The sequence below is a fragment of the Aricia agestis genome, chromosome 15, assembly GCF_905147365.1.
Source record: "Aricia agestis chromosome 15, ilAriAges1.1, whole genome shotgun sequence".
NCBI lineage: Eukaryota > Metazoa > Arthropoda > Insecta > Lepidoptera > Lycaenidae > Aricia > Aricia agestis.
The window spans coordinates 7,194,732-7,219,604 of NC_056420.1; the positions used below are offsets into that span (position 1 = coordinate 7,194,732).

At 34.9% G+C, this 24,873-nt stretch overlaps 1 protein-coding gene across 1 annotated transcript in view; it reads left to right on the top strand.

Annotated features, from left to right (window-relative positions):
• LOC121734503 overlaps window positions 1–24,873 on the top strand; it is a 100,260-nt gene that overhangs the window by 29,304 nt on the left and 46,083 nt on the right. Inside the window, exon 15 of the mRNA XM_042125126.1 lies at window positions 1,415–1,528. Coding sequence (XP_041981060.1) covers window positions 1,415–1,528 — 114 coding nt within the window. The remainder of the gene's footprint in view (window positions 1–1,414; window positions 1,529–24,873) is intronic.

Here is a 24,873-nt window from a genome sequence, read left to right on the forward strand (position 1 = left end):
TTACTATGGTGATTCAACTTTTTAGGCTTGCAAGGACTTCGATTTAATGCAATTTTTTTAAATCTAAAAGTCTCCGCGTAGGGATAGAGTTAGTTTAGTTATAAACTCCTTGTGAGTATAGTATTCGTTGGTTATAAAAACTTTGCTCTAACGTCTACTCTACAGGAGTTCGTTTTTTGTTCGGTTAAAATATTTTACATTTTCTTAACTAAGTGATTGCCAGTAATTTCCAGGTTCAACTTTTTTTAATTCTATTTTTGTCATAAATATTTAATAGCGTGTGTAACGTTTCCGTAAACACGGCGCGGCGTGAATTTAAATAACATTCCTAAACGCCATTCCACTTCATTCCAAACTGTTGACCTTAACTTCTAAGGTAAAAATATTTTGTACCTACCTTTGGCACGGTGCCCAGTATTCAGGTAGAATTAATAATTCATACTTAATCTACAGACTTTCATTATACGGCCTCTGATTCTGCCTGCTGAATATTAAAAATATTAAAATTAGATATTTACCATAATATCTTAGCTTTACATTTTATAGACTAAAGTAATTTAATGAAAATACTGGGTAATAAATCATAATATTTGTTTATTTGTTATACGTGAGTTGTGAGTACCTTATATTTTATTTTTAGTTTTTTACGCGTTGCATAATGCAACGTATAATATAAATTGTCATAGGCGAAGCTAAGCGGTCTAAGTGTACTGAGCAGTCTCATAATGGTATTATTTTTAAACGTCTTTTAGGTTAATAAGCAATGATGTTAATAAGGCACTTTTCTACCATCCTATCTTACATTAAACTAATGATTCATAATGTAGGAGACATAATATTACATAATGTTACTCAATTTTTAGCGATAAATGGGTTTAAAGTTACTGGCGTTTTATTACTATTTTAGCCAATAGGTAGGGGCGAAATGTCATTAATTTGACAATGATAGTCATAATAGATAGGTTTATGCCATAGAGTATACATTATAGCAAGCTATAGAGTGCTTCTAACAAGGTATGAACTGTAAGCACGAGTGTGAACATATTTTCCTATATGCGTCTTACGATGGCGCATGGAACATCACTAGACTTGCATTATACGTTTGACAAGTATCTATAGAACTTCTGCTTACGATCGGCACAACGGGGAACGAGCGATGCGCGCGCTCTATAGATTGCTAATGTATACTCTAAGGTTTATGCTCCCAATGATACTGGCGATAAAAATGATAGTGTTAATGATGTTAATGACAATGTTAATACTTCGATCACAGTTTCCAGGAAATGCTATTGTATTCTATTGTTGTCGCGATCACCGGTGCTCTTATGGGGCTTGAAGAATTAATGTTGTAAACTATAATAATTATGTTGTTAAATGTAGTAATAAATAATAATGTTGTTAATGGTAATGGCAGGTCGGCGGGCGGGTCGAGCAGCGCGGTCGGCGCGGAGGAGGCGAGCGACGGTAGTGACGCCGAGCGCTCCCGGCGGCACCACCTCAGGGTCCCCACACTAAGTCATTCCGGGCAGTGAGTACATTTTATTTCTTTACTAAGTAAAGTGTGGTTGTCTTTCTGTCTGTTACCATTTCACGCCCAAACCCCTGAACCGATTTTGCTGAAATTTGGTATGGAGATAGGTACTTTTAGTCCCGGTAAAGGACATAGAATACTTTTTATCCACGCCCACGCCCATGTCTACTATACTCTACTTTCACGTCGAAATATAGTGCCTAACGTTTTATCTCAATCTATCGCTTTAAAACCCACCATGGGCCACCAAAATTTGATAATAATATTTTTATATTATCCAGCTTAACCTTATTTGGTAAACAGACCATAAGTACTTATATAATATTATTTATTACAATATAATTTTTCTTTTTGAACCATATTATTGTTACTGTTTAAGTTTTGATCCACTCCGGCCTCCGCAGTTGGATTACAGAATTGAAGCCATATTTTAATGTTTGTTAAAGCAAAACCCATTTATATTAACAATACGGCAAAGTACTGAAATTAGGTCGAGGTGAAATAAAAATGCGAGGCTCAGCGGCCTCAGTAATGACATACAAGGACACTGTATATTATATAGGAAGGTACTATCAGAGAAGTTGAATCATACGCAGATGGCGGACCTACGTAGATTGGTCGCGTAACGCGTTACGTCAAACCCAGCCTACAGATCACAACTAACACTAAATTGACCAAATGACGTAGGTCCGTCAACTCACACCTGCCTATGAATCAATTTCTTCGATGGTACATCTTAAGTTCATACTAGATGCCGTCTTTGATTTATTTATGGGTTCCTATTTACTATTGAGCAGGAACTAAAAATTAAACATTGCCTTATGTTCGAGATATTATTTTTCTTCAAGAAAAAATAGTTAGGCCCGTATTTTTGGTCAGTACTTAAGAAGCGCCTCGGCCTCAAGGAACGTTTCAGGCTCTGTGATTGGTTGGCTGTCAAAATTTGGACCAATCACAGAAGGTTTTATCATTCCAAAACTATATAATTCAAGGTTTCTTGATAAAAATTAAGAAAAATTATCAAAATTCACTACTGTATAGTAATGTATGGGTTAATAAATTTATTAATGATTCTTAAATAATTAATTACAATGTTGGCCCAATACGACTTGATTGGGTTAGGTTAGATGGCTAAGGCGGGAGCGTAGCGCAGCGTAGCTCCCGCCTTAGCCATCGTGGTTATTTTTTGTGAACCACCCAGAAGTAGGCTACTACGCGCTACTACCCGCTACGCGGGGCTCCGTCGACTCATAATAATTGAAGCCAGTTGTTTTTTTCTTTTTTTTTCTTTAGTGGCTTGTCAACCCCTAGAGTGCAATTCCTAAGCCAGAGGCTTAATAATTTTGCAATATATCGGTAAGGAACCCTTTGTGCGCGAATTCGACTCTCTCTTTGCCGATTGTTTATTATTATTGTTTATAAACTGAGTTACCATTCACTGTACCAAAGTTTAGTCCATGTTAAGTTAGCACTTGATGATTTTTATGTGTTCTTAATAATATGAACATAAGAGATTAAATTGGGTTTTATTTAGAATAAATGATGTTCCTAAAAGTAATTTAGGTGATGGTTTTCCTTTAAAAATTTGTAGTATGTTTATTGAACTAAGGAATTGTTAGATATACAATTTTAATAATAGTTATTCGTTCAGTAAAACAGTTACGCAAATAACTTTAAATAGTATGCTTAATTCGCATTATTTAGGGTGCATAATTAGTGTGCAAGTCAGTATTTTTGGTGAAACTTTGAAATATTTTGATCGAGAAAAGGGAATATACAGATATTGATTTAAATACATGCCATTTTTATTTGGATATTTTCCAACATTGTCGACAAATTATTTAATGCAAAAAATTAAACCAAAAAAGGATAGAAAATACGGACGACAACTGCAGCGTGATAAGGACAGATAATCGTGTGCCGATGTGCAACTCAAAGTATATAATAGCAATCCTTTTCTATATCATTCGTAACGTATTATCTGTCGCATTCATTGTTGTAATTTATAGATATACCAGAGGTAGGTATTTATATGTCGTACAGGAACAAATTCTGAGGACCGCTTTGTATGAGCATACGCCATCTTTAATAAAACATCATTGGGGAATATGTAGTACTTAAATGGAATAGTCTATCAATTGTCGTGTGTTTCAAATAACAGTAATTTGTAAATACTAGGAAGATGCTGAAACTACGCTTGAATTTTAATAAATTGGTATTACTTTGGAAGCTTATATCATGAGTATAAAGAACAAAAATAGTAACGATGAAAGGAATGTTAATAATAAATTGAAGATTATTGTTGTATGTATTATATTTTTGTAGTTGTCAAATTATGAGTTAACTAGGGACCCGCCCCGGCGGCGTCGCACGGGTAAAAATATTATATAGCCACTGAAAAAATGATTTAAATCGATAGCATATGATCCTTCACGTGATCTACTTCTTATCTGTGCCAAATAACATAAAAATTGCTCCAGTACAGTAGTAAGCCTTTTCAACTAATTTCCTCCGTTTTTTCCACATTCTCCTATTTCTCTTAGCGTGATAAAATATAACCTATAGCCTTCCTCGATATATACGCTATCTAACACTAAAAGAATCATCAAAATCCGTTGCGTAGTTTTAAAGATTAAAGGGAATATTATTATGTAATTATGTAATAGATCGGTTACGGCATCTCCGTGGGGGGAGCGCCTTAACATGGCCTTAAGAGGATACAACAGCGGCTAGAGAAATGAAAAAAAAGTACGTGTAATATCTATAGCTGTCTCCCTTACCTCAAGCCTATACCGCAGAACGCGATAGAGACAACTGCAGAAAATCCAGAAAATCAACGATTCGTTGTCCCCTGATTCCTTCTCCAAAACTTAACCGATTTAAGTACTTTTTTCATTAAAGATTAAAAAAAGGCTTGAGCTGTGTTCCTATGTTTTGCTTTTTTTGTATAATCTAGCCAAATCTGTTTTCTGGACGTTTGAACACAGTGGAAAATCTGGCCATTTTTTTGGGTTTTTGAACGTTCATATCTTATTTAATAATTAAATTATGAAAAAAAAAGAAAACATAGGGACATTGTATTAGTGGCCGTAGATATTCAGGAAAAAAATTATAACTCTACTAGCATTATCCAGGGAGGAAACAGGGGACAACGTTTGTATGGAAAAAAGGGCGGTGTGGACTCCTCTTAATAATATTTTTTTTTGTGATAATATTTGAATATTTCCATGACTCTGTATGGACTCAGCTGTAGTCTACTTATATTTTTAAAACATTTGTCAGAAAGAGGAAAATACTATGTTTGTCGCTATTTGCTATTTGTATGTATTGATATTCGAAACGTCTAGATTCTAGACCAGTGGTCCCCAACCTTTTTTTCATACGGGCCTCAAACATGTTTTGATCTTGGTTTCGCGGGCCACAACAAAATTCTTTTTGGGGTAAACATAACGTTCTCCGAAATTAATGATTTAAAAATGAAAAAAATCACAACATTCAAGACCACTTTACATTATTTTGGGCGTGAATTTTCAAAATTGTTTAAGATCACGCGGGCCCGGCACGGCGGGCCGCGGGTTGAGGACAGCTGGTCTAGACTCTGACTGTAGAGTCTATACCAGGGGTTCCCAAACTTATTTAGTCTACCTACAATGAAAAAAAAATATATTTAGCGCCCCCTTTGCTTTACCTACTTTTCAAAATATAAAGCCCCAATTTTTTCTGGGTCCCACACCGCCCCCCTTTACGCCTTCAGCACCCACAAGGGGGCGTTATCGCTCACTTTGATAAAGGCAGCTCTAGACCGATTGTGTTTATGGTAGAGTAGACCACGGGAAAGAACTATAAGGACAATTAAAGCTAATTTTATATTATTGGGATTTTGCGCATTCATAGTGCGGGAAACATATTTTCCTATATTATCTAGAAATTAAAAATATAATTTATATTATATACCTAGGCATCAATCTAAATCTAAACTGATTATTGTGCGGTTACTCTACAATAATCATTTAATCTCAGCATACGTGACACACATAGACTGCTGTTATTATCTGCAGTGAGTTATGAAAGTGTCAGCAGAGTAGACAGAATAATGATGAGCACAAACACGATAGCAATTAAAGCGTACTTCATTGAAACAAAAATTACATGTTTTCGCTCTTTAACAAACACAAACTGATATCAAAATACAAATAAAGGTTTATTTATACACGGCAAATACCGAAACCTTTGATAACTCTCCATTGCAGTATTCTCCTCGCTTGGAACAACTACGGAAATATGTTTAAAAAACTATTAATAAAGTGCTAGTGTTGTGCCGGGTCGATGGAAAACGATAATGTCAGTTCACAAAAGAGGCTGTCTAGAGGGGCGATTTTGCTTCTGGGCTTCAGAAGAGATAGTCTCCCTATAGCCACTATAAGAAAAGCATGGCTGAATCGTAGAAATAGCATCGCACATGATTCTCTACTGAAACGGAGAAGGTTTGTTATAATGTTAATCTATTTTTTCAGTTAATATTATCTACATAAAACTTTCTGTAGACATATTATACATAATTATTAAGTATAAAATGTATAGCTTTAAGTATTCTGTGTTAGCCAAAGACTTCCACTCAGTTTAAATAAAATTCTTTAACTGGCTTTGCTTTAACTTTCTTGTACCGTACTAATGTTTTCTTAATGTTAAAATATATCCATATTTTAGAGTTCTGTATCGTAAAATTATATAAAATATACTTAGATAATTTGCATTTGTACAAACAATATTCAAGTTCAAAATTGTAGATATTGATCTTTACCGTGGCTACTGGCTATAATTGAAAAAATGCAAGTGAACTACGTACTTTGATAATAAATAAATAAATTGGTTATTATGTTGATAGATAATATCTTGGTCGAAAATCAGGGCGAGGTTTTTTGAAAAGTCAAAGGGAGTGGTTAATCTGAAGCCAATTGACGTTTTATATAAAAAAATATTTCTTAAGAGAGCAAAGGTCCAAAACCAGGTAAGAGAATTGTTTTCTTTATTTTTTACACGTCTTATGGTTATGTTATCTTCACATAATACTTTTTTAACATCATTAATTAAATAATTATAACAGTAGATAGTGAAGCGGCGAAATGCAGTGTTAGTCAGCTTTATCGAAATTGCTATGTAAATTATGTACGGTATTATGCAATATCTAAATATTTACTTTAAATAGTCATATAAAGTGAACTACTTCAAAAGCAAAAAGAGCACTAAATGATAAGTACCTACTTACTTTAATTATTATAACACCGTTTAATGTTTATTATAGAAGCTTAATAATAAAGCTACCCGCATCCGTTTTAACTTTTATCCAAATATTTTGCACCGACTGCTATAATGAAGTTAATATCGTCTATAGATAATATACGAAGTAACATGATTGCACTAAGTATAGTGTTTTAGTTCTTGATTAGTTTCCCGATATAATGTTTCGCGCTTATTTCAATCTAACTCGCCCAATGGTCGAAATTTGACCTTACTTGCAACGACACTATAAAATTAAATAAAAAAAAAACAATAATCCATTTTCAATTTGTCAACTTGTTGTCAACCATAAATAAAAGAGTATAATTCGTATATTCATTTTTCCTAGTAGTAGTGTCGTAGTGTGTGTAACGATTTATTTGTTAAAAATATATATGATAAAGGCATTATTTTCAAATAATATTAGCTCGATGCACTCCTTCACCATATAAGCTATAACTGTGCGAAATTTCATGCACCTACGTTTCCCCATTTTTCGTAAAAAGGGTTACAAAGTTTTTCTCTCACGTATTAATATATAGACTCACGTATTAATATATAGATGTAGATTGAAATAAGCGCGAAACATTTTTGAATACAGAAGGAAAACAATGACGTAGATTGTAGAATGGAGAGGAACAAACACTAGTGTTGTTCCACTAAACGCGAGTTTTCAATTCCGAAAATTCCACTCAGAATACCGTACCTTTTACAATTACTTTTTGTCATAGAACACCTTGAAAACTTTAAACAGCTGATGTACAATAACGCGACGTGGACGTTGTGATGCAAATATGGGTCGCTTTATCGGAAAGCATTTACGAAAATATTGTTATTTATGGATTTTTTTTTATTATTAAAAACATTTATCGCGATAATTAACAGACTATGTTGCAAATTTTTTAAATTATAAAACATTTTAAGTTGAATCTTAAAAAGTGAATGGAAATTCAGAATTCAGATTGTTTTTACGTCGATGACTATTTTATAAGTGACATACAACAACAAATTGACGTCATTGCTAATTATCTCGCTAATTTTAGATATTTAGTTTGGGACGTTGGTAATTACAGCTAACTACTACAGGTGCCACACATACGTCGTTTGAAATGCCCGACCATCCGTGAAAATAAGAGCGCAGTCAGTGGACCATTCATTTTATTTGACTCTGAATAGGGCAATAAGGTCACCAAACGGCTCTTAATAGCTTCTATTTCAATGGCCCTTTTGTTTACAACTTACAACGCTTTATTTTACGCATTTTTCAAATACTCATCAATATGTAGGTAGTACGTGTCCTTTTTAGGGTTCCGTAGTCAATAAGTAACCCTTATAGTTTCGGTCTGTCCGTTCGTCCGTCTGTCGGTCTGTCCGCCTGTCCGTCTGTCCGTCTGTCTGTCTGTCTGTCTGTCTGTCTATCTGTCTGTCTGTCTGTCTGTCTGTCTGTCTGTCTGTCTGTCTGTCTGTCTGTCTGTCTGTCTATCCGTCTGTCTGTCTGTATGTCCGTCTGTATGTCCGTCCGTCCGTCTGTCTATCTGTCTGTTTGTCCGTCCGTCTGTCTGTCTGTCCATCTGTCTGTCCGCAGTCTTGCCCAGAGACTAATGGACCTACAGAGCTGTAATTAGGCCCGAATGCACATATTAATGATGCCGACAAAATGGTATAGAAAGACTTGTCAATGAGTGTTTGCTATACCGAGCAAAGCTCGGTCATCCAGGTACTCCATAATTATACCAAGATTTGTCACTGTGCTAGTATAATTAATCGGAGTACCATTAAACATGATCTTGGGGACATTGTGCAAGCGCTGGGTCATATACTTACCTACTACCGATGATAATGGCTTGTGACTTTTTGGGATTCACCAAGAGACCAAAAGAGTTAGCCCAATCTGCAATCCGCTGTAAATCAGCGTTCACATCTAACTGCGGAACTAATGCTTTCAATGTGCGATTGACGATAAATCTGCAAGTCGTCTGCATAGAGATGGAAGTTACATAATAATATGACTAAGGTTATTGTATTAATAAAAATTAAGAATAAAAGAGGAGAGAGAACGCTACCTTTTGGGACCCCCGCATCGAGATCACGCCAGTCCGAGGTAACCTCAGCAGATCGAACCCGCTGCGAACGTCCCCGAAGATATGAGTCGAACCATTCTATACACTGAAGAGGAACGAAGGATGGAAAGGAAGATATCAAAATCTACTGAGTTGAAAGCACTACTAAAGTCAAGAAGAATCAGAATGAAAACACATTTTGCCTCCATAGCCAGCCCCAGATCATCTGTGACTTTTAGCAGAGTAATGACAGTGCTATGGCCAGGGCGAAATCCGGATTATATTATCCGTATTCGGCGAAGTATAATATAGGAACTTTACGTTTAAATTCCTTTGAACATAACTGAGATGATGTTTGTTAGTAGTGTAAAACACATTATAAATGTACATTAATTGACCATACAAAAATTATCAAAAACTAGCAGTACTACGGAACCCTATATTGTGCGTGGCTCGACACGCACTTGGCCGGTTTTTTCAATATTATATATTTTTTTATGACATAAGGGGGCAAACGAGCAAACGGGTCACCTGATGGAAAGCAACTTCCGTTGCCCATGGACACTCGCAGCATCAGAAGAGCTGCAAGTGCGTTGCCGGCCTTTTAAGAGGAAATAGGGTAATAGGGGAGGGAAGGGAAGGGAATAGTTGAGGGTAGGGAAGGGAATAGGGTAGGGGTTAGGGGATTGGGCCTCCGGTAAACTCACTCACTCGGCGAAACACAGCGCAAGCGCTGTTTCACGCCGGTTTTCTGTGAGAACGTGGTATTTATCCGGTCGAGCCGGCCCATTCGTGCCGAAGCATGGCTCTCCCACGTATATATATTATGTATTATTAATTTCGAATCAATTTTTTAAACAAATAATAACTAGTAGCGGTAGTTATATGCTGCTGATGGTTAATCACATTATTTAAATGTATTAACATAAGAAGTAAATATGTAGTAGGGTATTTATATTTGTTTTTCTTGTAGACTCATTAATTTAGGAAACTGGTTTGTCAACGTCGTGTCCTCTGTCTATCGAATGTCCTAGTTCATGACTGTTGTTTCATTGGTCAAACTGGGACATTAGATTGTTCTAGAATTGCATGCGTTAGTGATGAACATGAACATAAACTTTTAAAATACTTGACTACCTACTTTTTAGGGTTCCGTACCCAAAGGGTAAAAACCGGACCCTATTACTAAGACTTCGATGTCTGTCTGTCCGTCTGTCCGTCCGTCTGTCTGTCTCTAGCTAGATTTCTGAAATTTTCACAGATTGTTTAGGTATATCTGTTGCCGCTATAACAACAAATACTAAAAACCAAATAAATTAAATATTTAAGGGGGGCTCCTATACCACAAACGTATTTTTTTTGCAATTTTTTTCTCGATATCAATAATGGCAATAGGTAGGCACTTGAAATATTGACAAAATACTTAGTTGTATTTATTATTTAATAACTAATAATAAAATTTAAATAAAATAAGTAATTAAGGCGGGCTCCCATACTAAAATTTCTCATTTTTTACCTATTTTTGTACGTATGTAATGGTACGGAACCCTTCGTGTGCGAGTCCAAATCTCGCTCTTGGCCGAGTTTATTTGGTCTTGATGAGTCTGTGAGGAAATTGATAGCAGAAAAATTGCATGATATTTTGCCGTTTGCTGACGGCATGGCAACTTATTTTTAAGTTTTATTCGAATGTCCCAACAGTTGTTTTTCGGGTATTTACTTAATTTATCCAGTTAGTTTGGCAGTGTAAGGTTTTGCGTAGTTTATCAGTCACGTGAAAGTCTAGTCATATTTACTACATCATGTACTATATTGTAATAAATCGTCTGAAGATCGTAGGCCAGGGCACGATGCCAAATTATTGTATAGGTACCACACCCTCGAGTCTCAACGATGTCGTCCAAAACGTCACTCCCTATTTCTGTCGTGCTACGTTTTTGTGAATGCTTTGTTCGACGTCATATCGATAAACTACAACGTCTTCAACGTAAATGAAAGCATATCTAGTCTCTACATCACATTAATTTACAATAATTATTATGATTCTTATTGGTTTCTATTATACATTTTTCCAATGCGTATTGAATTTTGGTAAGTACCTTAAAAAAAAGTAAGTAAAACAAAGTTTTAAATTTATTTTGCAATTTCAATTCCTTTTTATATTATTAACTCAACCAAGGCAGTAATGAATGTTATGGGGTTTCTTCACTTTCAGGATAACTGACCTCAATATTAATTTATTTTAGGGAACGTGTAAATTTCGTCCTAATAAATTTTAGGACCACGTGTCTGTTAAATGGAGCGGTTGACCCATTAACACTAATTTATAACATTTACCTTCATCGAATTGATATTGATTTGTTGTTTCGTTAATAAGAAATTATTGAGAGTAGATTAAGTTCTCATTTAAAATCCAAATTATGACTTCAATTGAATAAGAACTAAATCTAGATACTATAGCCTATAGGCACATATTACTAAATAGTTATTACGTAACCACATGCGCCTAGAAATTAACGCAGTATAGTCGAAAGATAATATTTTTATTGAGTTTCTTTTTGCAGTCAGTACGTAATTTATAACGTAGCACATTTTTACTAACAATTAATAAAATTGAGTACAGTTTACACTTTTTATAAATTATGCAAAGAGCTCACAGAAACCCTCGTGAAAATAGCTCGTGAGTCATTGTTTGAACAGCCTCTTCCCGGAACCGGCTTAAAGCTTGTTGTACATTTTCCCTATTTTCATTTTCAGATGAAAATTTCAAATTACAAGCCTAACGATAAAGTTTGATCGTACAAGAGTGTTTAAATCGGAATTTATACGTGGGAGAGCCATGTTTCGGCACGAATGGGCCGGCTCGACCGGATAAATACCACGTTCTCACAGAAAACCGGCGTGAAACAGCGCTTGCTCTGTGTTTCGCCGAGTGAGTGAGTTTACCGGAGGCCCAATCCCCTAACCCCTACCCTATTCCCTTCCCTACCCTCAACTATTCCCTTCCCTTCCCTTCCCTACCCGGGGAGGGTAGGGAAGGAAGGAAGGGTATTACCCTATTCCCTCTTAAAAGGCCGGCAACGCACTTGCAGCTCTTCTGACGCTGCGAGTGTCCATGGGCGACGGAAGTTGCTTTCCATCAGGTGACCCGATTGCTCGTTTGCCCCCTTATTTCATAAAAAAACTAAGCTATACTAATTACATAAAAAATATATTTTATAATAGCTTCTAAAAAACTATAGGTTTTCATTGTGTGTCCTGGCCTTAGTAAAGTTTGGATAATATGAAAAATTTATTAATTTTCTTGGAAGATCAGTCGTAGTACTTTAATGTATCTTCTACAAGGAAATATGAATATTTAATAAACAATTACTTTAACTGCCGCACTCAGAGCAGAGCATTAATTAAGTACATAAATGTAATTATTAATTAATTCAAAAGTTTGACATACATTATCTGTGAAACTCTTCATTAAATTGAAAGTAAATTATTATATAATACTAGATGTCCCGCGCGGCTTCGCCCACGTAAATTAGGAATTTTACAGAAACCGTACATTTTCCCATAAAAATATTTCCCCCGTTTTTCCCACATTTTCCTGAGTTTCTTCGGTCGTATTAGTCTTAGCGTGATAATATTATAATATAGCCTATAGTCTTACTCGATAAATGATCTGTCTAACACTGAGATAAGTTTTTATATCGGACCTGTAGTTTCTGAGATTGACGCGTTCAAGCAAACGTACTCTTCAGGTTTATATTATTAGGTAGGTAAAGATTTTTTTAATTATCGCTTGACAAACTCGAGTCTCGATCTAAAAGACTATGAAATGGTATAATATGGTAGTGATGATGATGATGAATGTAATTTGCATAGTAGCATATGCTCTCTGTTCTTAAAAAACAACGCCGAAACTCCCAAACTTGTATCTATAAAGAATCAGGAGTTCTCTCAGCACCTTCCGAACCACGGTATACCAGGTGTACCTCGGTGCAAAATTACTTGTTGGTAGCATATGCTTAGAATACTTCTCACGAAACCGAAGTCACCACATGTTTCCCTATAAGTTTTGAGGAGTTCCCTCGATTACTTATGGATCCTTCATCAGATCACCACTTTTGTGAATATAATACCAAATTGGGATGATACCCTTTATACCAAAAGAAAAATTTTGAAAATCGGTTAACAGACGGCGGAGTGATCGTTGAATATAAGAAATTTGTCGGTTAAAATTCCAAAATCAACAACTCCTTATAAATAAGAAATTAATTGAAAAAACATTTTCCAGTAGACCAAACTGTAAATCTAAACCATTCTCGAATCTCCACGAACACACACAAAAAATTTCATCAAAATTGGTCCAGTCGTTTAGGAGGAGTTCAGTCACATACACACGCACACAAGAAATATATATATTAAGATATATTATGACAAATGTCTCTGAGTTTAACGGCGGTAAGCCTTGTTGATATTCCTACTTTAAAACGTTTGCATTTTAGGCGTATCGGTACGCAGTTGTTCATAAATTATTATTATTTGGTTTTGATTACTTAATAATAATTACTACCTACCTAGTAAGTTAAATATACATTTCCTGCTTAACAAAACCCGTCCCTTTAATTAGGTGATAAAAAATCGTCTTGCATAACTACATGTAATATTTATTACTTAAGTCATTTCGTAAATTATTATTCCCTATAGCAAGTCATAGAGCCTAGAGGTAGGTACGGTAGGTTTGGTTCTCTGTAGCCTAGGTGATCCCGACTTTACATTATTCATTTATCGATTGATGAAGTCACGCGATAGTTCCTGTGGGTGCTCACTGAAATGAGGGTACCCCAAAAATGTGTAGTAAGTATAAACTAAGTATGGGTTTTTATTGTTTATTATCGAAAGAGAGAAAAAGTAAATAAGAAATAAACCTACATACGTTATTATACGTTATTAGAATTAAGTACTTACTAATTAAACAATCATCCTGAAGCTGTACAAAAAAAAACATCGATAAGTGTTAGTTATGGCACAACACTAATTGACTTAACTGTTTTGATTTTTTGATAATATCTTCTGTTGAAAATATGCGGTATGCGGTATTTATTGAATTATTAGCTCATTATCTCTTTTGCAACTTATTAAAATTCGCCGCGTCTAATCTATTCGTTAAATTGTCGAGGCATTGAGGACAAGGCGGGGCAGGCGAATGCGAGCCGGTTCAGTCATCGTTCAGTACCTTTGCAACAGCTGCTCGAATTCGTGCCCGTGGTTCCGAACGCGACCGAAAAAATAAAATGTCATTCGGGAACTAAAATTGACATGTTTTTGTGTACTTTTTGATTTTTCTGATAAGAAAATTATTCTAAAATCTAAATCATCGGTTAAAAATTGAAGAAATTCAATCACAATTTAGACTGTGAGTTCTGTAATTAAATTTATACCACAAGTCGTCCAAATAAGGTACCGACCTACCGTTATTTATTTGTTAGCAAAGTTTAGAAAGTGTTTTTAATTGAACAAACCTAAGTGCAAAAATTATGTAGAAGTGGTTAAGTGAATTGTGTCTTATTAATACAAGAAAGAAAGGAATGGACATCTAAATGAAGGAGTCTTATACGGACGACATTATGCTCTGTTTTGTCCAAGAGTATAATGATCGTAAGAATCGTAAAACCAATGATAGTGAAGTCGAAGTTTTGAAAAAGGAACGCAAAAAAAATACATTCGAATTCAATCGTCAGAACACTGAAACGACCAGACCTGGTAATTTTACAAAAGGAAAATCTCTAAGGTTGCCCAGAGATGCTGGGAAGGAAGTATCAGAAGTGAAGAGAAGCTTCAGTGATCGCTTCTTCGTAGTGTCTGATACAGGCGTCAAGAAGAACAGAAATCTACTGACCATTAGAAAAACATGGTAAATATTTTATTTAAAAGCATGTGTGTCATTAAAATTAACTTTAGTTAATGCCTTACTTGTTTGCTTTAAGAACATTGAGATATTGATATGTCTAAGGCCAGGCTTTAATTTAATAAAACCCCATATCCAACTCACTAATCAACAATGAAAATATACTTATATTAAGAAATACGAGACCAACATACTGTAAGCAGTTCTACACTATCTGCATCCAAATTCTCCATACTCACTATTGAAATCTTTAATTGACAAATACCATTTCCATAATGCATATCTAATATAAAATTTAAACATTTTATTATTTTAAAATATCATAACATATTTTATTATGATAATCCCGGCCCGAGTTAAAGTTTACTTTTAAAATATGTATCTTATCAGTTATCGCTAAAGATATTTAACTTTCCTCTAATAAACATACAACAAGATAAACTTATTTATCACAATGGCTCATATGTAACAACTAATTTTTTGTCCCTCGACTGCAAGTAAATGTCTCTGATGAATGTCTGCTATCCATCAGTCAGTTTGGACCCCCTTTTGTGTCTTATTATTATTCTTCAAGAGTCAAGACACAAGAAAAAAAGGTTATAAAAAGAATTTTGTATATTGTCTAAATGATGCAGCATTAAAATAGCAGCTGAATAAGTGAGGCCAATTTTTTTTGTGAAGTCTAGCACAAGTGAAGTCTACAAATTTTTGGTTCTGTAGCACTGGGCCCCGTATTATTGATATGACTATTATGAAGTACATAATTGTATCAAAAAACCCTGGAACAAAGATTCACCAGCAGTATTTCTGGACCAATATGACCTGCAAACCTTCACGAAGAGAGTGTATTTCCTCTCAAAGGGACGCACCTGACCGGACTATCAAGTGACTGTTTGCTTGTTTGCCCCCTTATTTTATAAATAAATAAAAAAATGAAATAAAGATACAATTATTATGATATCTCTAAATATGGTTATTTAATCAGTACTTATTTGTCAATATTTAAAATGTTTCCTTAAAACTATAAGCTGACAAACAGGTAATTTACCTTTATTTCGAGAATTATTTTACTTTTTTCATTTCTTTATGACTTGTTATTCTGTAAGGCAGCATTAAAATTTTAAAGAACTTTATTTGAATATAATTTTAATGATAATTTAATGTAAGGTTTATTCCTATCCATTATATATTATTTCTTAGCTGATATAAAATTCAAATGCTGTAAACGTACTTGTTTTTTTAACTACTGATTCATGTTATTTTACTTGGCCTTGTAAATTGCCGTTGGTGACTTTTGACAGTTTAACACCTAAGCCTACGTACATAATAAAACTATGATCTGAATGATAATTGATTTTACAGATATTTACTAAAAGGTAGTACTTACATACCTATATTTAGCCAGCCCTTTATATTTAGGTCACGGCAGAACAAAAATAAAAAGTAAAGCTTAATTTACTTATGATAAGGAAATACAGGTTTTAAGGATAAAGGAGTTAACCCTAACACCCAGTATATTATTACCTAGCTACAAGTTACTAAAAAACTATTCATTATATTTTTTTGATAATAGGAATTACTAATATACATTATAATATAGTAAGAAAGTACATATATTTATATATTTAAGTATAAAGATTTACAATTTTTAATGATCTAAGTATGAAAATATTTAAAGCAATAATTTTAATGATGGTATCTAAGGCCATCTGTTAAAAGCAGGAAACAATGCTATTGTGTATTCATATCAGATAATATACCAATTAGTTGGTAAGCCATTGCAAATTATCATAGCAAGCCATTTCCGAAGGAAGATGTGTTTCAAGGAACTGCCACATACAGTAGAGGAAACAGAATAAAATGTGCTAAAAACAAACATAAACTGCTCACTATGTGTCTGTTTTTACAATCTATACTAATATTATAAATGCGAAAGTATCTCTGTCTGTCTGTCTGTCTGTCTGTCTGTCTGTCTGTCTGTCTCGCTTTCACGCCAAAACTACTGAACCGATTGCAATGAAATTTTGTACACAGTTATTCTAGAGTCTGAGAAAGGACATAGGCTACATTTTGATGTGGGAAAATATCTTATTTCCATGAAAATATCGATGAAAATTACTTCGCATTGCGCGTGGCCAGCGCTCATCCCGGGGGTCCTGGGTTCGAGTCCCGCAGGCGGAACAAAAAGTTTTCAATGTTCCTGGGTCTTGGATGTGTATTAAAATAATATTTCAAAAATCTTAAATATATTTTATGTATAATATTATAAAAAATCCAGAAACATATCGACGCGATGCAATGAACATTTTAGTTCTAATACGATTCAACAGATGGCGCTTTTTTTTTACTTCGTTGTAACATAGAACTAATCATACTTATTAGTTATTATGTTTTTGTTTATAGTTTTTAATACGTTAGAATATTATGTTTAATAATATTATCACTTGCTATAATAATAATCAATCTATCTTATCTTATAGAACTCCTACTGCATTTCTAAGGAGTTCGAGTGTGTTGTGTTGGCCTATATTCCATCCAGAAAATATTTTTACATTTTAATTCAAATATATGAAAACAGATGGCGCTTTATTTTTTACTTCATTATTATTACAGAACTAATCATACCTACTTTATTATATATTATTGTTTTTATTCATAACTAGCTGTTGCCCGCGACTTCGTCCGCGTGGACTTTAGTTTATAGCGCGCGGTGTCAACAAAATTTGTGTCAAATTTAAAAACTTTTTAAAACCCTGGTAAGTGGTACCCCTCTTAGGGCCGCGCAGCGCGCTACACCGGAATGGCAGCGCTGAAAGTGCTCGCCTCGCCGCTGCCATTCCGGTGTAGCGCGGCCCTTAATTAATCAAAATACCCAAAAACAGCTGTGCAGTGTGCACATAATCTGTACTAATATTATGAATGCGAAAGTATCTCTGTCTGTCTGTCTGTCTGTCAGTCTCGCTTTCACGCCAAACGCCAAAACTACCGAACCGATTGTAATGAAATTTTGTATACTGATAGTCTAAAGCCTGAGAAAGGACATAGGCTACTTTTTTACTGGAAAAAAGGGTTGTAAGGGTCGTAAATTTGTTCAAAAAATTCATAATAGATGGCGCCGTGCGTCTTCTACATCGCGCTGACGCTTGCTCAAAAGTCTTTCTATAAGAGGTGGTATCATCTTACATTTAAGTCTCGATTTTTTTCGATTGTTATATCTATTCTACGGTATTAAATAACTCAGTACTTTATCTGTGCAGGCAGTGACGTAACCTTAAGACCAAATTTCACCAACGACTGTTAAAGTTAATGCTCGAATTAGTATCACGTTAGCTGTTTCGTTTTTCATATGAATGAAAGAGAAGACAGAATATTTTAACAAGCTGTTAACACTAACAGACGTTGGTGAAATTGGGGCTAAACCTATCAATGATAAATAGTTTATGGGTAAAGTTGTGTAATTGGGGGGCTAAATAAGCTTTAAAATTTGGCATAATATATAAAGTTTAACATACAAAAATGAAGTACTTATTGTTTGCACACTGCACAGCTGTATTGATTTAAGGGGTACCAGGGTTTTTTTATAAAAGCTTTTGACACCAATTTTGTTGACATCGCGCGCTATAAACTGAAGTCCACGCGGACGAAGTCGCGGGCAACAGCTAGTTTTTAATATAACTTTTTAACATAGGTGTACTTATCACTTATCAGTTATCAGTGACAAATTGAATTTAACCAAAAATGTTTTGGCTAAAAAAACTTTATTCATAGGCGAAACATCAACCTGTGACAAAAATAAGCCTGGTAAAACAAATCTCATGGTAATATTGACTCACATTTTAAAAAGTTAACATAAAACGTATGGCGTGACCATGCCGACTGTATGGGCGCCGCAGACTCGATCGCACAAAAAGTCTGTCGTCTGCGATCTCCCTAAAAACTGTTATTACTTTGCGAGGGAATAACAAAATTCTACTAAATGGGGAATCTTTTTTTATCAATTGAGAAATAAACCACTGACTTCTAAGCTACTCCCCACTCATTCCGAATGTTTAAGAGCCCTTTAAAGCCCTACTTAAATCCTTTGAGTCCTTGAAACTTCAATTCAAATCCTTTGAGTAAAAGGTCCTTGAGAAGGCTTCTAAAAATGTCACAAATCAAATATTTTAGTCTCAGACGATTATTCGTTTATTCGTAATCGATCGAACCAACCGCTTTAAAAACATTAAATATTCTTAGCTTGTTCATTGCCTTGCGATATTTATTATACAGAATATGTACTTTGGATGACGTACTTCTATTCTATACAAGGTCTTGTCACAATGAATTAAAATAGTACGATTGTATAATCCCTGGAGTCTTAGATGAAATTCTACAAAACCGATTTAATTTTGACGAAAATAACTGTTACTTGGTTGGTTAATCATGATTCCAGAAACGCAATTTGGTTATTAATTATTATTTAATTATTGGCAATAAGTTGTTTATTTTGAGGTCAATAAAGAAATAAAAATAAGCGCTTACATTCTAATTTCGATATCATAATGTACCGTGTCAATGATACTCTCGAAAATCCAATTATTTTATTAATTAGTGTCAAACATACTTGATTATTGTTGTAAAACCAGAGTAGTACCTAAGTTAGAATTGTATTAATAAATGTTAAGCATACTTGATTATTAAATTGTAAAACCGGAGTAGTAAGTTGTAAAGTAAAAGTTATTAATTTTGCTGTCTGTTGTGAATAGTGATAGAGTCCTTTAAATTTGTGACATATACAGGATGTAACAAAAATAAGTCATAATACTTTAGAATGTGTACGTTTTTGGTCTTTCAGTGCTGCTACTTTCACAGTGTTCCTTGTAGAGATTTCACTGTGAAAGTAGCAGGCAGCAGCACTGAAAGACCAAAAAATTTTTTTCACTTTTGTATGGGGATTGGGGAAACTCGTGAGTCGTGACGCTTGGGCCCTTACCCATACAAAAGTGAAAAAAAAATCTTTCAGCGCTGCTACTTTCACAGTGAATTCTTTACAAGGAACACGTACACACCCTAAAGTATTATCACTTATTTTTGTTACACATAACACAATGTATAAGTGTACACACTTATACATTGTGTTATGTGTAACAAAAATAAGTGTTGAATAAAATTGGAGAATTAGCTTATAATAGCCCTCAAATTATGTAAGTACAATAAAACCAAGAGTATTAAAAAATACCAATCTATGCATTACCCGGATCTTGTGGGGGAATCAGGTTTTGTCCTTGCAACCTTGTCCTATGTCATCTACGTAAAAAGTGTCATTTCATAACGCAGAATTTTTAGGTTCAGTAACTAGTTTAACTTACCGCCCTAAGTAGAACTATGTACAGTTTACATTTATAGTAAAATTATATTGTGGCGGTACCCACCGAGTTCACCGACAAGAACACGCATCCTTCTGGACATCAATCATCATCAACACTCCCCGCCCCTCCGCACCACTTCAGCAGACATCAAGCATAACCGGGTCGCCTCGACCATAAGCCGCGTTGGAGGTCCGCGCCGGTCGAACCCGTGTCTGGCTTGAACGGGGCAGCCATAGGCTACAACGACCGGTCAGCAAGCAGAGCACGGGGTCCCTCTCCTGGTCATTGCACGCGTAGCTTCGGCCCACACCTGACAACACAAGCGCATCGAAGAATACCACAGGTCTTCGGGGGGGAGTGATGTGGCGGTACCCACAATTCACCTAACATTCCTGCATCGCGCTATCGAAGTTTCGGAGAACGGCAAGATATATACAACGTCTGAAATGACGTCAGTGGGCTTCGGCCTGACCGAGCATGCTATCTGTCTCGGTCGGGAGATCTTCCTTTTCGGCCGCCACGAACAACGTTAAAATATAATCTCAGACACACTATTCTCAAATGCGTCTCAATAGGCAAGTGATATATCTATTTCATTTTGCAAAGACGAAAAAAAATATTGATTTTCATTTTCAAAACTATGTACCTACATATTTAAAATTGATGCTACTGAACATATTCATGTGTCTATCTTATTAATTCGTTCGTATAGTGTCACTCAAGGCCAACTTCACAAGTCCAAATAACAAATTATAGCCGTGCCATACGAACGCGAACGTCCTCTGAATTAAACATAAGCCATTCTCAACAATGTTACATCGTGAACTTGTCCTTAAAATTTACACTTCCCGTTTTGAAAAGCAAAAACGTGTATGGAAGTTGGCGCTCTGCCAAATGCCAATATTTTAGTCTCGATTTATCGGAACAGATATTTTAAGACGCATACTTTTGTTCCATTCTTTAGTTCATTAGTAATCGTTTGACTCAGGAATAGTTTAAATCGTATAAACATGTTTTATTTTATGTCCATTCCTGGTTATTTTCACAAAAGACTTTAATTAGCAATGGTGAAATACCAGTTATTCCTGGGTAGTTATCTATTTCTTGCAAAATCGAAAGGACAACAATAATTAATTTACCGTGTGTACTGTTGTGACTTGTGTCGTACAAGGTACCTAGGTAGGTTCATTGAACGTCTTTAATTTGGTTATTATGCATTAGGGAAGTAGGGAGTAGGAACGTAGGTAGAGTCTAGTACTTTACTGGACTTTCAGAAATGATTATAGACTCCTTTGAGTGTTCCCCTCTAGGCGAAAGATTTATACGTTTTGAAGGGAAACCAGAGTTAGTGTATGGAATACACTTGCGGTAGTCATTCTTTCGACTCGTGTTTTCGATAGCGCGATGTAGGACCCGTTCAGCGCCATCTATTATTGTTTTTAGGTACTTTTAAAAAAAAACTTAAATCAATCATCAATCAGTAATTTTATTGAATACGTCTTGTTAACAACTTGGTTGGTTGGACAACTAGGTATGTATGTAATTACAGCACCAGGAAAATTAAATTCGTTAGAACTATGTACTTATTTAAAAACAACGCGATGTGCTATCTGACTATATGTAAAGAATTCGGCGTTAATTGATAAAATATGCTAATTAATATATTTTTAAGTAATAAGTAATACATTTTAATGAATTCCTATTTTTGTGTGTTTTATTGATTAAAACATTGTCGTTGCTGGTTTTGGTATTGTAGAAATTGCGATGAAAGGACAAAGATAAATCTAACAATTATTCTAAAATTCAAATGCAACAGACTAAGCCCATGAGCATGCCAAAATCTATAGTTATCAATATTACATACGTATACTTAAAAAACGTGTAAGTATACCTTTTCTATTTATATCCAAAAATCCATATCCTACTATCCTACTAATATTATAAAGGCGAAAGTTTGTTTGGATGTATAGACGTATGGATGTGTGGATGTGTGGATGTATGGATGTTTGTTACTCTTTCACACAAAAACTACAGAACAGATTTTAATGAAACTTTACAATGATATAGCTTATACATCAGAATAACACATAGGCTACAATTTTAACCGACTTTCAAAATGGGGGAGGTGTTATGTTCGCTTTATTATGTTCAACGATTACTCCACCGTTTGTCAACCGATTTTCAAAATTTTTCTTTTGGTACATAGGATATCATCCCAATTTGGTATTATATTCACAAAAGTGGTGATCTGATGAAGGATCCATAAGTAATCGAGGGAACTCCTCAAAATTTATAGGAAAACATGTGGTGACTTCGGTTTCGTTAGAAGTATTCTAAGCATATGCTACCAACAAGTAAGATTTTGCACCAAGGTATACCTGGTATACCGTGATTTGGAAGGTGCTGAGAGAACTCCTGATTCTTTATAGATACAAGTTTGGTAGTTTCGGCGTTATTTTAAGAATGGAAAGCATATGCTACTATCCAAATTACATTCATCATCATCATCATTATCATCATCATCACTACCATATTATACCATACATCGTCCCATGGTTATGACTTATGAGTCTATAATGACCCTGTTATTGGTACTTTTCATAGTCTTTTAGATCAAGACTCGAGTTTGTCAAGCGATAAAAAAAAAATCTATACCTATCTAATATTATAAACCTGAAGAGTATGTTTGCTTGAACGCGTCAATCTCAGCAACTACAGGTCCGATTTAAAAACTTATTTCAGTGTTAGATAGTCATTTATCGAGTAAGACTATAGGCTAAGACTAATACGACCGAAGAAACTCAGGAAAATGTGGGAAAAACGGGGGAAATATTAGATATTACGAACTACTGGAGCAATTTTTATGGCAATATTTGGCACAGATATAGAGTAGACCAAAAGGGAAAGGAGTAGGGACATGAATGCTATTTTTTTATGGGAAAATGTACGGTTCCCGTAAAATCCCTAATTTACGCGGGCGAAGCCGCGCGGGACTACTAGTCCTTCATATAACGCAAAGGGTTCAACTTAACTCAAAGTAAAGTCGTCTCTGTTAAAGAAAAAATCAGTAGTACTTCTGCAAAATAAATTAAAATTGCGTTTAATTCGCAATAATCATCTTGTGGTTAACTTTTAACCACAAGATAAAGAACCTTCCTTAAAGAACCTTCTTAGTTTCTAGAACAATCTGAGCGTAAAGCATAAGTTGCGATTCCCACAAGCCACCAATATTCCTTGACAGTGGGAATTGCCATGTGCTTGTTAAAAGACGTCAGCATTGAAGTACAAGCTTATAAGTAAGCTAATTTGACAAAAGAAAACTCGTACTTGTTGATTATTTTTATGGAGACCACCTTGCAAAGCTTATAAGTTAATTAGAGGGTAATATTGTAAAGTTAACACTGTCTTTAAACTTAAGTGAAACAACTAAAGATTACACTATAACTACCGTACTTAGTTAAGTATCATTATTTCTCCGACATCCGAAAATATTCACATACTTAACTTTTCAGTTTCTAATAATAGGGAAATTTATTCTTATGTTGGACTCGAGTAATTGCTAGGATAACTTATTGACTACTAATATCATCATGGTAGTTTTAAACGTCGTCAGGGTTAAAATTATAATGTGATTGTTTTTCTTGGCAGCGTCGCTTCAAAAACGGGCTGCAGAGTGCAGACGGCGTAATATGAAACTAATGGGTATAACACCATTATGGATAATGATAGCAGTACGGTAATGTCATGAATTTTCTGGTGATCGTAAACAAAATCTTTATAAAATCTAGGAAATCCTCTGTACCTAATTTTTTATAACGTGGATGCCACTGGATTAGACCCCAAAAATTATGAAAATTTTAATAGTTTTCTCATTTACTCCCGGTTAGTAATCGAGGCTTGTCGTCTGTTTCGTTGTCTATGGCAATAAAGATAATAGTTATCTAGACAATATGTTAATTTGTTTCACAAGTTTACACTTTATCAGCGTCATCAGAGTACTTTTGGAGTCAGGTGCGCCGTGCGATGGCTTGGCTTCTGCAGTTAGATTCTTGGCAATAACATCTGGCAGTCAATTACATGCTTATCATAGTTAGAAATAGTTTTCCTTTTTGAGACCGGTGCTGGTTTATACACATTGTTTTCATATTATGTCCGTTTCTGAAGTCTTGACCGTTTATCTCTTCAATAGCGTGGTTGCGTTAAGAGGATTCCACACCGCCATTTTTCCCATACAAACGCTGTCCCCTGTTTCCTCCCTGGATAATGCTAGTAGAGTTATAATTTTTTTCCTGAATATCTACGGCCACTAATACAATGTCCCTATGTTTTCCTTTTTTTCATAATTTAATTATTAAATAAGATATGAACGTTCAAAAACCCAAAAAAATGGCCAGATTTTCCACTGTGTTCAAACGTCCAGAAAACAGATTTGGATAGATTATACAAAAAAAGCAAAACATAGGAACACAGCTCAAGCCTTTTTTTAATCTTTGATGAAAAAAGTACTTAAATCGGTTAAGTTTTGGAGAAGGAATCAGGGGACAACGAATCGTTGATTTTCTGGATTTTCTGCAGTTGTCTCTATCGCGTTCTGCGGTATTGGCTTGAGGTAAGGGAGACAGCTATAGATATTACACGTACTTTTTTTTCATTTCTCTAGCTGCTGTGGTATCCTCTTAACTTGGTACCTTGGGGGTTTAGGGTCAACCAATGAAAGGGGCTTTTGAATAAATAAGTCCGTATCGTAACACATCA